The 11803-nt window shown below is 45.3% G+C and overlaps 2 protein-coding genes and 1 long non-coding RNA gene across 3 annotated transcripts; 1 reads left to right on the top strand and 2 right to left on the bottom strand.

Annotated features, from left to right (window-relative positions):
* Positions 1–1315: 1315 nt before the first annotated feature.
* LOC114872918 lies at positions 1316–1826 on the bottom strand. Its single transcript, XM_029180671.2, has 2 exons — positions 1764–1826; positions 1316–1702 (listed from the first exon to the last, which is right to left on the bottom strand). Exons 1-2 carry the CDS (start codon positions 1779–1781, stop codon positions 1334–1336), a joined length of 387 nt encoding a protein of 128 aa, XP_029036504.2. The 5' UTR covers positions 1782–1826; the 3' UTR covers positions 1316–1333.
* Positions 1827–4955: 3129 nt separating this feature from the next.
* LOC114872912 (short stature homeobox protein 2-like) lies at positions 4956–10177 on the top strand. The gene is made up of 4 exons (XM_029180660.2): positions 4956–5182; positions 5712–6080; positions 9479–9712; positions 9782–10177. Exons 1-4 carry the CDS (start codon positions 5026–5028, stop codon positions 10141–10143), a joined length of 1122 nt encoding a protein of 373 aa, XP_029036493.1. The 5' UTR covers positions 4956–5025; the 3' UTR covers positions 10144–10177.
* Positions 10051–11530, bottom strand: LOC123988512. Its single transcript, XR_006830126.1, has 3 exons — positions 11378–11530; positions 10854–11290; positions 10051–10135 (listed from the first exon to the last, which is right to left on the bottom strand). It is a non-coding gene; the product is annotated as an uncharacterized LOC123988512 (long non-coding RNA).
* Between the last annotated feature and the right edge of the window lie 273 nt (positions 11531–11803).

Genomic DNA, 11803 nt, shown 5'->3' with positions numbered 1-11803 from the left:
ATTAAAATAATTCTTTGACAAACTTGTGTTCATAAATTTGTATTTTAAAAAGACCGCCAAAAAGGTTTTAATTTCGACCCTAGCGCCATCTGTACGAGAACGGTTGAAACTACTCAACAAGTTACCGACGCCAGGATAAGGGAACACTAGCGCCACCTATCGACAGATGGCGGAAACTACTCGTCGAGTAGTTTCCGCCTTTTCCGGATAGATGGCGCGACGGGATCCCTGGGGTCCTTGATACCCCGTAGAATATCATGTCGGTATGCAGAAAGGATCAGCAGAGGTTCGGGGTCCCTGACACCCCAGGTGATAAGAGGTCGGTATACACAAATGCTTGGGGTCCCTGATACCCCATATACCAAAATGTCGGTATGCAAAGAGAGTCAATGTTGCTTTGGGGTCTTCGAAACCCCAGATACAATAATGTCGATATTTGTGCCTTGGGGTCTCCGAAACCCCAGATGCCGTAATGTCGATACGCCAAGAGAGTCATTGGTGCTTTGGGGTCTCCGAAACCCCAGATACCATAATGTCGATATTGGTGCTTGGGGGTCTCCGAAACCCCAGGTATGGTAATATCGGTATGCAGTGTCGTTTGTACTTTGGGGTCTCCGACACCCCTGATGGTATAATCTCGGTATGCAGAGTATCAGTTGTGTTTGGGGTCTCTGAAACCCCAGATACCGTAATGTCGTTATGCAAAGAATGTAATTTGTGCTTTGGGGTCCCCGAAACCCCAGGTACCATAATGTCGGTATGTAAAAAGAGTCATCGGTGCTTCGGGGTCCCTGACACCCCGGATGATATCTGGCCGGTATGCATAATTGCATTGGGGTCCCTGACACCCCTGATGATATCAGGTCCTCACTTCCTTTGATTCTATTTTTCTTTTAAATCAGTCAAAAGCAGCACAAAACTGAATAATTATTATTGTAATTATTTGACAAACTTGTATTCACTTCATGCACTTCGCTAAATAAATTATTTGAAAAAAACAACTGAGTTATTATTTAATTTACCCAATTTTATTTCTGAGTTATTTATTTAATGCTCGTAATTTCTTTTCTCAGCTATTTATTTAATTAACTTAAATTCTTCTATCATTTTAGTTATTCAATGTACTTAACTTCGTTTTTCAGAATTTGAATTTATAGCGATTTTTTTAAACTGCGAATTTATCAAATAATTAGTTCAATAATTTTGCAATCTATATACATTAGAACTCTTATTATTAAAATGAAATTTAACCACGTATTATGCAAAAATTTTATTTCACATTAGTTTAATAACACTTAATTGTATACATCTTTTTGGTCCATTCCAAAATATTTTATGCTGTTGGAGACATACAACGGAGGGTGTCTTTCTGCTGAACAAGAAATTTCAGTTGTTCTATCCTGGAACGTTTCTGAGGCGCTTGATTTACATTGACCGTAGTTTCTGGTAAAGGTATCTCCATCTTCTTCGCGGGCTCGAGGTTCTTACAAAACTTCAAATGCTGAACAATCGGAAGAGGTGTTCCATAAAAATTTGTGTTTCTTTCAATTGGTCGAAGAATATCTTCCGATCGAATCCCTCGTTGACAACTAAACATTCCTCTTCTTTTTTCAGGTGGTCTCATTTCTTCGTACGGAATTCTATAGCGTTTAGTTATTACAGGCACTCCTTCGTCCTTAGCCATTTCACGATCGAGTAACGCCTATAATTAGGAAAATCAATTATAATTTTTTATGTATCAAAATAATGTCATTAATTCTTACTATTTCGTTCATACACATCCTTTTGAACTGCACCCCCGTGGGTACCTTGAAAGAAGGGGGTGCTTTTGGCTGCGGTTCCTCGTAAGGGCGTCTCTTTTCTTGAACCGGTTCGGTATATATAAACACATCACCTGCTGTTTCTTGATATCGCGAATCGTTCAATCTTTTATCCCGAGCACGACACATCCTCTTTTGTCTATGAGCCAATCTACAGGTGCAAGGATCTGGCCAGGACCTCTTAGGATTTGGTCCAAAGATCATTTCCCACCAGGTCAACTTCTCTTCGACTGGTTTTACCTGTTCGCAGTTGCTAGGTTTCTTTTTTATCACCTTACGCTTTTTGAAACTGAAAATTTTTCTTTTGGCAGGTTTCTCATCCAGACACTCCGATGGACATCCTTTGCAAGGCTCGACGATCTTTTTCGGCGCCGGTTGTCCACAGTTTCCGCTACCAATTTCGACGGGTTTCTTCGATTTCCAGAATAAAAAGGTTCTAACGTTTTCTTTCATCGCTGATCGCACTACGTTGGAACCTCTGAGCAACACTGAATGCTGTCCATTTTCCTGTGGTAGGTTACTTTACGTTCAAATATGATCTATAAATTAACCATCGACCGTTTATTTCATCGTTGATCGTAGATGGATACCTTTGTCGAAATTAAACTGGGAATTTGGAGTCTGGACCAGAAAGATGCCATGGATCGTTCGGGGATAAAAATCCCCCTACATCGGAAATTTGGTTCTCAAAATAAGTAATGAAGTAAGTATAGATCGTTTTGTGTTTTGAAAATTCATAGAACGAGATATTAAATCGATAGCCATCGTCGTCGAATAAGAGCTCTACCAAAGTTCCTACTAAAATCGATCGAGCTTCCTTTGATCGCTGACCGTTTCCGGTAGCTGTGCAAACCTGAAGTAACCCCTGTTAATTCCAACGGAACACCGAAATTACTGTCTCTCCGAATCAAACGAGAGGAGGCTAGAAATATCGATGTTCCTGAGATCCACGCGGGGATGCACACCTCCGTGGGTGATGTTCAAAGGAGAAGATAGGCATAAGAGAATCTAAGGACTTGGCGAAGATGAATTTGCAAGCTTTGGATACGGTGCCCATTTTGGTACAGCTTTATTCATAAATGGCACTTTGATCCCTCGATTATGTAGGTCTTCTTGAAAAGAAAACTTTTAAACTCAACTTAGAACGGAACCAATCCAGAAATAGGTAAAACTTCGTTTCGGGGGACCAAAAATTTTCAACCTGAAATATCGAAAAATACAAATGAAAAGTTTGGGAAAGAAATCGTTTAATTTGCATCTTCGAATGTTTTAGAATTTTTCTGTTTCCTCATTTTTTCTAAATATTATATCATTTATACGATCCACAGTGGAGGAACGAACCGAGGCGAAGGATGAAAATGGAGGTGCTCGTCAATTGACCCGAGCACGGACCATTTCACCCGAACAAAGTCACCATACCTGAACGAGACTATACACGGTGGTTATCCAGCTACGACATTCCCCTCCTGCAAGTGGTAGGTATCCCCCTACCGTCGATTTTCCGGCGGCGAGTCGCGGTGAGGAAGGGTGTTTACTCAAGACACGACAATTCATTACGTAATTGAATTGAATGAGGCCTCTCTCCTATGGCTGTTTCCCCACCGACTACCACCTCTCCGTCTTTCTCCGTCTCGCCATGGGCCACGGTTAAGGGGTGAAAGCACGTGTAGAGACGGTGGTTGCGCGTGTGCGGGTCTATTTGGCCAGGCAGGTTGGACGGGGATACCCATGGCCACCACACCCAACAAAACCGTTCCACAGACACGGGGCATGGCATCGCGTCTGCCTCGAAAACGTTCGGAGGGGTAGCTACCGAATTAAACGATTAGTTAAACTGATTTCGAGTTAGGCGAATGAATAAGTAATCGGATTTCTCGTTAAGGTAATCGCATTGCGCCCTGATTGGCTCCGTCTGCCTGCGTTATACGACCATACCCTCTACCATGCACCGTTTCCAACCTCCACGCGATCTTCTTTCTCCCTCCTCTTCGTTTCCGCGTGTGTTAATTCTCTTCCTGGTCCGTCCTGTCGTTTTTTCTCATCTTGGGCCTTGTGTTTTTTTTCCAAGGTCGCCAAATGATTTTAAACTTACAGGATGTAATAGAAAAATATTTTTAAGGAGGATCGTTCGATCCCCGATGAAGCTATTCGCAAGGTGTAAAAGAAAATAGCGTTAATGTTTACAAGGGTGCAATTCTTTTTTTCCTTCTACACCCTTCGTTTTCGCTCGAGCCGCCCTGTCTCTCTGTCCATATCCTAGCCAGCGTAGCACGGAGCCGTGTTTGCCCGGGCAATTACATTGCCGAACGCAATCCCATTTAAATATTGCCGAGTTTGGTAGCGGCAAACACGAGACACTCCACGTCCCAGACTCGCGACGCGGTTGGCGTGGCAAAGGGCTGTTACGCGGCCATTTCTATGTAGAACATCGCTGGACAAATATTATCCAACACCTATAACCACTTGTCCCTTTTTTTACGATCTAACTCCGCGGTTGTCGTTTCATAAGAAGAAATAAATCTACCGACCAGAGGCGATTCTCGTCAACGATCAGGTCGATCGTTTAAAATCGCTAATCATCCCCCAGGTGGCAGGGAGAGTGTATATCACAGGCTGTAAACATCGTCAACAGGATGCCGAATAGCTCTCACCTATCCGCGAGGGTGGAAGACGATGAAACAGTGTAGGAGGGTAGAACGTCGCGGCGTCGACGTAGGGTTAGCGTGGGTGGTTGCGAGGCTCGTAAACGTGGCTGGCAAGCTACACAGGGGTTGAATATAGCGAAACGATGGTCGGCGTAGGCTGGTTGGCCATCTGGTAGGTGGTAGTTTGCGCTTCACGGGTGGAAAAGCGGGCGCAAATGCTAATGAGCCTCGGTTTACTAGTCTGCTCGAAGCAGGGCGGCTGAGTAATCGTAGAGGGGTAGAGGGTGAGACGACGGGTAGAGCGAGAGTGAGAGATAGGGAGGAGCGAAAGAGACGGAGACGAAACGAGGAAGAGAGATAGACCGGGAAAGTGGGCGTGACGCGGTCCGCCTACGAGTTACTCGATTGGCCGGCGTCCGAATGGCGTCCCTGGGGGACGCGTGGCGATGCGACTCCGTGTGCCGAGAGTCGAGCCACCTCCGTTAACCCCCTTCGCGACTCTCGTCCTCGACGACGAGGTGGACGCGAGGCGCGTCGTCGCGCGAGTCTTCTCCACGAGGATGGAGCAGCTCGCCCAGTTCGTCTCCAAGAGTTTCAACAACGCGAGCCTGACCGCCAGCGACGGACACGTTTGCAGGAACGCTGAACGACCACCCTCCGCGAGAATTACCCTCAGTGTCGCACATTTGCTAGGAGATCCTGCGGAGAACGATTCCAGTACGTTGTCATGGTTTCAGTTCGACGGTGTTTGTGGGTGATAAGGATGTTATGGTTAATCGTAGAAGGGTGCTCTTTCTATCTTCACCCTAATTCGGTTTTAAGTATCACTATTTCGTGTGGTTTCGTTTGACGGTGTCTGTGGGTGGTAGCTAGTTGACAAAGTGACGGTGGTTTTGTTTGGGGTCTTTGATGGATACATCTGCTGGTGAAAATGTTTTTATTTAGAAAACTCTTCTATCATCTTTGCAAAGCTTCGATAGATTTACCTAAAACTCCTTTCTCCAATAACTGAATTGGTAAACAATCGATCTTCGTGCACGAATCGCTTCCTCCTGTTTGTCTTCAGGAATATCGCAAACGCGCAAATAGATCCCTCCTCCGCAAACGCTCGGTCTTCGATTTGATTTTTCAATTTGAAAACCATCTCCAATTCTGTCAAAGTACTTCGATTTCTATGTCCTTTCAAGCTTTCTCATTATAAAATAAGAAAATTTCTCTAGATTGATTCGAAGCAATCGTTCTCCAGATGTCGGCGCGAGTACACGCGAATCCGCTCAGGAATCAAGCGTGGACGCGAGCAGCGTGGACGAGCCGCCGTCGCCGGAAGCACGTCTGCAACCGGAAGACCTCTCCGTCGCTACCAAGACCAAAGAGATCAAAGACACCACCGACAGTCTGCCGCCTCTGAAAACACCAGAATTGAAACTATCAGTGAGGAAATTATTAGGATGCAGTCCATCGCCGCCTCCGATATCCAGAGACAGATCGGCCAGTCCGGAAAACTGCGGGGAATTAAAAAATCAGAGCTCGAACGAGGTGAAATCGTCGCCCGAACTGAAACTTCCATCGCAAGCATCGAGATCCTTGGTACAGAATCAGGAAGAATCATCGAAAGGTAAGAAAAATGATTATTATTACAATTTTCTACGGTCTTCTTCGTTGCTAAAGATTTCAAGAATTTTGACAGAAGTAAGGTAGTCGTGTAGGAAGGTCAGGAACCTTCGACGATACCCGTCGGTGGTGGGATTCGTCGAAGGGTTCGATGTTCGTTTATAATTCAGTACGTCGTCCAATAAAGCTCAGAAGCGATTGGGAAATAGCTGACCATTCGCAACGTAACGACCGTCGACCTCCAATTTTACCCACATGCCAAGTCAACTTCAATAACAGCCATCAAACAGCACCACTTGCGCTTTTCTTCCTTTCTCTCTTTCCTATATTGTCTAAAAAATTAACAAAATCTTCAGGATCTTCTCCGAAAAACCACCCTCTGATCAAAATCCAAGGAGCCCCAGTTTCTAATCCTGGAGCCCAGTAATTTACAAGAACGTTAAAAGAAAAAAAGAGGAAAGGGGCATCGAAACGATGGAGGAACAACGGTGGTCGCAGCGGGCAAACAGTGACGAAGGATGGACCGGCAATTCGAAACGGGGTCGATAAAAAATGCAATCGCGGAAGAGAGAGAGGGGAAGGGGGTGGGTTACATACGCGTCAGGTAAATTGGATGGAAAGCGAACGCACGTTCGGCCAGGTCGAATGAAAATCCCGTTAAAAAGTGACGGTGTTCAAAGTAAAACGCCACTCGCCCTCCTCGGCGCGATAACTCGGCGTCTATTGCGGCCGCGGCTCGCATGAATTTATGGTTTAATATGCGGCCCGCCGCGTTAGTTGTGTACGCCCCCGGTAACAGGGTGGAAAAGCACTCTACCCGTCTCTCCCTTCCTCTTTTCCCTCCTCTATCTCTCGAGGGCCCATAACTTTTCCCGATTAAGCGCAAATCAAAAAGCAATCTACCCGGCCGGCAGCCATCGGACGCCGCCAAGTAAAACCATAAATAAACACCAGCTGAAGAAGAAACAACGATGATTTTTTCTTTTCTTTTATGGAAAGAAAAAAATATCACTGGAAGCGGATGATCGTTTCCGTTCTTCGTTTTATGACGTAGTTGCAACGATCATCCCTTCGATACCGTTAGAAGCGAAACAAGAGAATGGAAACGATATTTCAGAGGGAAGAATGATAGTTCGCCGGACGTAACAAATATCAGCGAAGGGAAAGAGGCTGGGTGTCGCAGTAGATCACCGCGTTCTTCGAGAGCAACCACTTCGTCTGACTTGGCGTTGATCTCGCTCACTTCGATTTCCTGCGCGCCTTTCCAAACGTTAGCCACGATATTGCCCGGAGTTTCTACTTGACCAAGGGTCAAACTCGTATGTTTACTACCCCGTAAGTTTTTGAGTCATGGCGATAGCCCGGCAGACTTACTTCCCCTCGAGAAGTGGCTGAATTTTTCCAGATATTTACGTTCAACCGTTGCACCCTTATAAATCTTCCCGCTTCTTCTTCCTTCCAAAATTGATGATTTATTTATTAAAATTCCTGTAAGAAAAATTGGCTGTTGAAAAATTAACTCGATCCAGAAAGAGTAGGAAAGGATAAAGGGGTAACTGTTAATCCTTCCTCTTCAGGATCGTCAGTTATTCATGAAATCGGAGGACCGCGTGCCATACGCAGTTACAGCGTACGCGACAAAGTGGCAGAGGGGTTAAACAGGCTTGTCCGGACGCATTTATACGGTTAATGGCTACGATATCTCGGCTGCTTTTTCGCGAGGGGGAGAAATAACAGGGATATCAGGGACGATCGGCGAGGCTCGAGGGTGGTTTGACTAGATCAGGCCAAGAGGGCAGCGCTCTTAGTAATCGAATTACCGGCCCCTCGTGTCCGAGTGTGATTGCTTCGGTTTTTCCAGCAAACCTTTTCCTCTCTTCGTCTTCTCCTCTTAGAGATTTACACCTACGATCTCCGTTTCGTTCTTATCTCCAGCGGCGAATCAAAAAATTGAAGCGGCATATTAAAAATTTCGTATCGTGCAAATGATAGCGAAGGGGTGAAAGGGTAGGTGGAAGTTCGACGACGAAGGGGGCGGATGACTGGAACGAGAATGGGTCCGTAAACCGCGCGAGTTATTTTGCTAGCAGGGGTTTTAAACCGCTGTACATATGGATGCGGGCTTCGCTCTGCCATCCCTCCGATTGGATTACGTTGGTACGCGTTATAATTGATTAAAGCGCAACGCTATGTTGTCATCGCGACCGTACCGCTCTCCGATCCTTGTAATTTCTCCGGCTGTTTTAATCGGGACCGTCCGTCCCACTTTTTTTTTATCGACGTTATGATTCTCGCTATTTGCTCACAGCCCCCCCCCCCCCTTTTTTCTGCTGTTGCAATTTGCGAGCACAGCGAACACGGTGTGTTCGTAAATATTAACTTTTCTTCCTTTTAAACGATCGCTGCGAGTAATGAGACAGGGACGCAGCTGTCGAAAACGATAAACTAAGGGTGGTTTCCTGTTATCTTGTAAATTTTGTTGAAATTAATACATTTGTCCGATAGGAAACATCGATAGAAAGGGAATGGGTGATTAAAGGTGGTGAGAAAGGGAGAGGGGTAACTAACGACCCTTGTATAAGACTGCGTAGCTCACCACTTTGCTAAATTATATAAATCACATCCCGTTCGTCAAGGGCTCTTACGCGAGACGCTTAATCCACCCTCAAACCCTCCACCGTCGCCATCTTCCTCTCTCGCGTTCAACGGATGCGACGGGGAGCGTCTCCCATCGGCAACACCTTCGAGACTTGTACCGTAGTTACTTAGCATTAAGCAGCCATTAATTAAATCGTACGCCCGTTAATTATCTCTGGAGTCGCCTCAGCAGATACTTGTGGCTCCTTTTCTTTGCATCAAATATTCGCCGAATGTTTTTACGGTAGACCGATGATGACCGGAGTAATTAACGCGTTGACCAACGGATAATTGATCCTTGAAGGAATCCTTAGGTGTTTGCGAAGAGACTTTAAATTAGTCGGAAAAGCATTGAAAAGCGTAAAGAGGTCGTCTAATTTATTCTAAAATCTAAGCTATTCGACTTATCTTTTTATCGTTGATGATTCGCTCAACTTCGGTCGTTTGCAAGGGAAAATATTATAATGACATTTTTCAGTATTTCTCGAGAAAGTTTAAGGGTAGAAAAATCGACGCGTCTCTAATGCCACCTAATCGGAACTTCCCGTCGCGCGATTTGAATAACATGCTCGTAAACGAGCGGAATTTATGTCGATGCTGGCCAGACCGGAAGAAATGAGCTGTGAACGAGACGGGAACATTAATTCGACGTTTCCTACCGACTCGTCTCGTTAATCGATTCCCGTAAAAACGATCTCGCTCTCTGATAAATTAATCCTCGTCTGAAAGGAAAATAATTTAGGAACAATACCGGGACTTTTTCAGGTTCGAACTGTCGGAACAACGGAAACGGGAACGGCAAACAGAGAAGATCCCGAACGAATTTCACTTTGGAACAGTTGGCCGAACTGGAGAGGTTGTTCGACGAGACTCATTATCCCGACGCGTTCATGAGAGAGGAATTAAGCCAGAGACTCGGTCTGAGCGAGGCGAGGGTTCAGGTGTGGTTCCAGAACCGACGGGCAAAGTGTCGCAAGCACGAGAGTCAATTGCACAAAGGTGCGTTTTAAAAGTTACCCGAATATTTCGCGAGCCAAGATTCAAACGACTTACCCGGTAAAATCGTAGGGGTAGCAGGTGGAATGGTGCTGGCACCGCGCAGCCCTCCGACCAGCTTGGAACCCTGTCGGGTGGCGCCGTACCTGCCAGCTCTGAGGCTTCACCCCCCGATGCAGGGTGCCGGGGGTAACGTGACCGCAGCAGGTTCCGCCTTCGACCCAGCGGTTCTTCATTACGCGGCCGCCGGAGGACTGTTCTGTCTTCCTCCACCTCCGCCGCCGCCGAGCTCCGCTCATCCGCACCCTCATCCCCTGAGCCTGGCGGCTTCCCTGGCCGCGGCCGCGGCTCGATCAAAGAACAGCAGCATCGCCGACCTCAGGCTGAAGGCGAGACGACACCAGGAAGCTCTGGGACTGGACAGGCCTGCGTAAGAACCACAGTGAAATACATTTTGTGCCGCGGACTCTATCGCTGTTCCGTTTCACGGTGAGTATCGATAGGAATTTCCTGCAAATTTATTCCCGACATAAATCAGAGAAATCATTTTCCTGACAATTCGAACGATGGGATCTTCGAGGCAGGATTCTTTTCTTTTGAGAAAAGAATCCTACGTCGACGAGATGGCTGTTTCTTAGCGTTCGATAAGTACAAACGCAGGGACGATGTGTATAAAGTGAGAAATCTCGGGAGAAGTGTATTATACATGATATTATAAATAAATAATCGACGGTCAGTAGTTGAGCTTGAAAATTACCACGACGAATCCGTCCGACGGAACCGGTGCTCGTTCTCAAAACCCCCTTTCTATTTCAACGAATAAATCTTAGAAATTTCAATTATAATATTTTCATTTAGTAACAAGAGTGGACGAAGCGGAAGATCGATCAAATTTTCCGAATTTCTTCGGGTGTTCATTAATTAGCATAATCAAGATTAGTTACATTATTTGCGACGGATTCGGTGGTATCGTCGTGTTCAAGCTGTTCTTGGATACATGATTGTCATTCTGTATACTATTAGCTTTAAAATATATATAAACTTGAATCTTCAAATGACACTGGATCGTTTATTACGTATTACCCTTATTTCAACGTTCTCCGCGAATCTAATTATTGAGAAAATTTATATAATTCTCTATTACCTAGCCTTGAATGACGGTGTAGTATAGATGCAGTATAAAGGGTCATTAAAATGTGTTAAACGGCGAGCAAGGATATAAATCAGCCGTCCTGGCAAGATCGCGCAAGACATAATTCTTGGGGATGATTCACGGTTCACTGGACAGAACGGACTTCTGGTGCTGGCGATGGCTGAAACCATCCCCGGGACGCAGTCCAGCGGCGTCGTCGTCGGGGCGCTAATGCAATAACGCTTTGGTACGCGGATAAATCAAGCCAGTGCTGTGCCACCTAATCGCGTTACCCTGCTCGTCCCATGGGCGCCGTTACGCTTACGTTCCTGCGTATCCCATCGTCTCTGGTTCGGAAGGATCTTCCCATTTTTAACACTGATTTTGAAGAATTTCTTATTACTTCATATTTCCTTTTATACATCTCACGAATGGTCTCGTTCGAGTTCCTTAATAAAACATCCAAATTGATTGCAAAGCTCAGAAAGAAGAAAGTTCATCATTTTTAGTTGTAATTTTGATAGAATTTAGCGTACACGCCGGTGGTGCGTTTGTCAGGTAAATTGATCGAACGAATTGTCTGGTAATCGTGTTAGCCGGGATTCATCCTGGACACTCCCGAGGGTGTCGTTATTGTCCCCTGTACGCTCGAATGATCACGATTGTTTCGAAAGAGTAACTTTATCCCATCTCGTTGTTTCCCTGCAAAGATCAAGCTCTAATGAAATAGTTAACAATGAATTAACGGGATCCGCAGATGATTTTAGCGAAAATCGCGAAACCGTAAATCGATATTTATAATAAATTTATTAAATCTATTCTAATATTATAAAAATATTTTTATGATGTATCTATTTCTGGTTTTGCGACTTCCACTGAAAGGAACTACATCCAAATTGACTGCGATAACCTCTCACAGGTGGATCACCCTAATCGCTGGATTTAGAGGATCGATTCACCCC

This window comes from Osmia bicornis, chromosome 15 (assembly GCF_907164935.1).
Source record: "Osmia bicornis bicornis chromosome 15, iOsmBic2.1, whole genome shotgun sequence".
Taxonomy (NCBI): Eukaryota; Metazoa; Arthropoda; class Insecta; order Hymenoptera; family Megachilidae; genus Osmia; species Osmia bicornis.
Note: the sequence above shows the minus strand (reverse complement) of the source record. Positions and strands in the feature narration are given on the sequence as shown.

Coding starts and splice junctions, on each gene's coding strand:
- LOC114872912 (XM_029180660.2), top strand. CDS start 5,026: ATGGAGCAGCTCGCCCAGTTCGTCTCCAAGAGTTTCAACAACGCGAGC. Junction 6,081..9,478: donor TCAGGAAGAATCATCGAAAG/GTAAGAAAAATG, acceptor GGACTTTTTCAG/GTTCGAACTGTCGGAACAAC. Junction 9,713..9,781: donor CGAGAGTCAATTGCACAAAG/GTGCGTTTTAAA, acceptor GTAAAATCGTAG/GGGTAGCAGGTGGAATGGTG.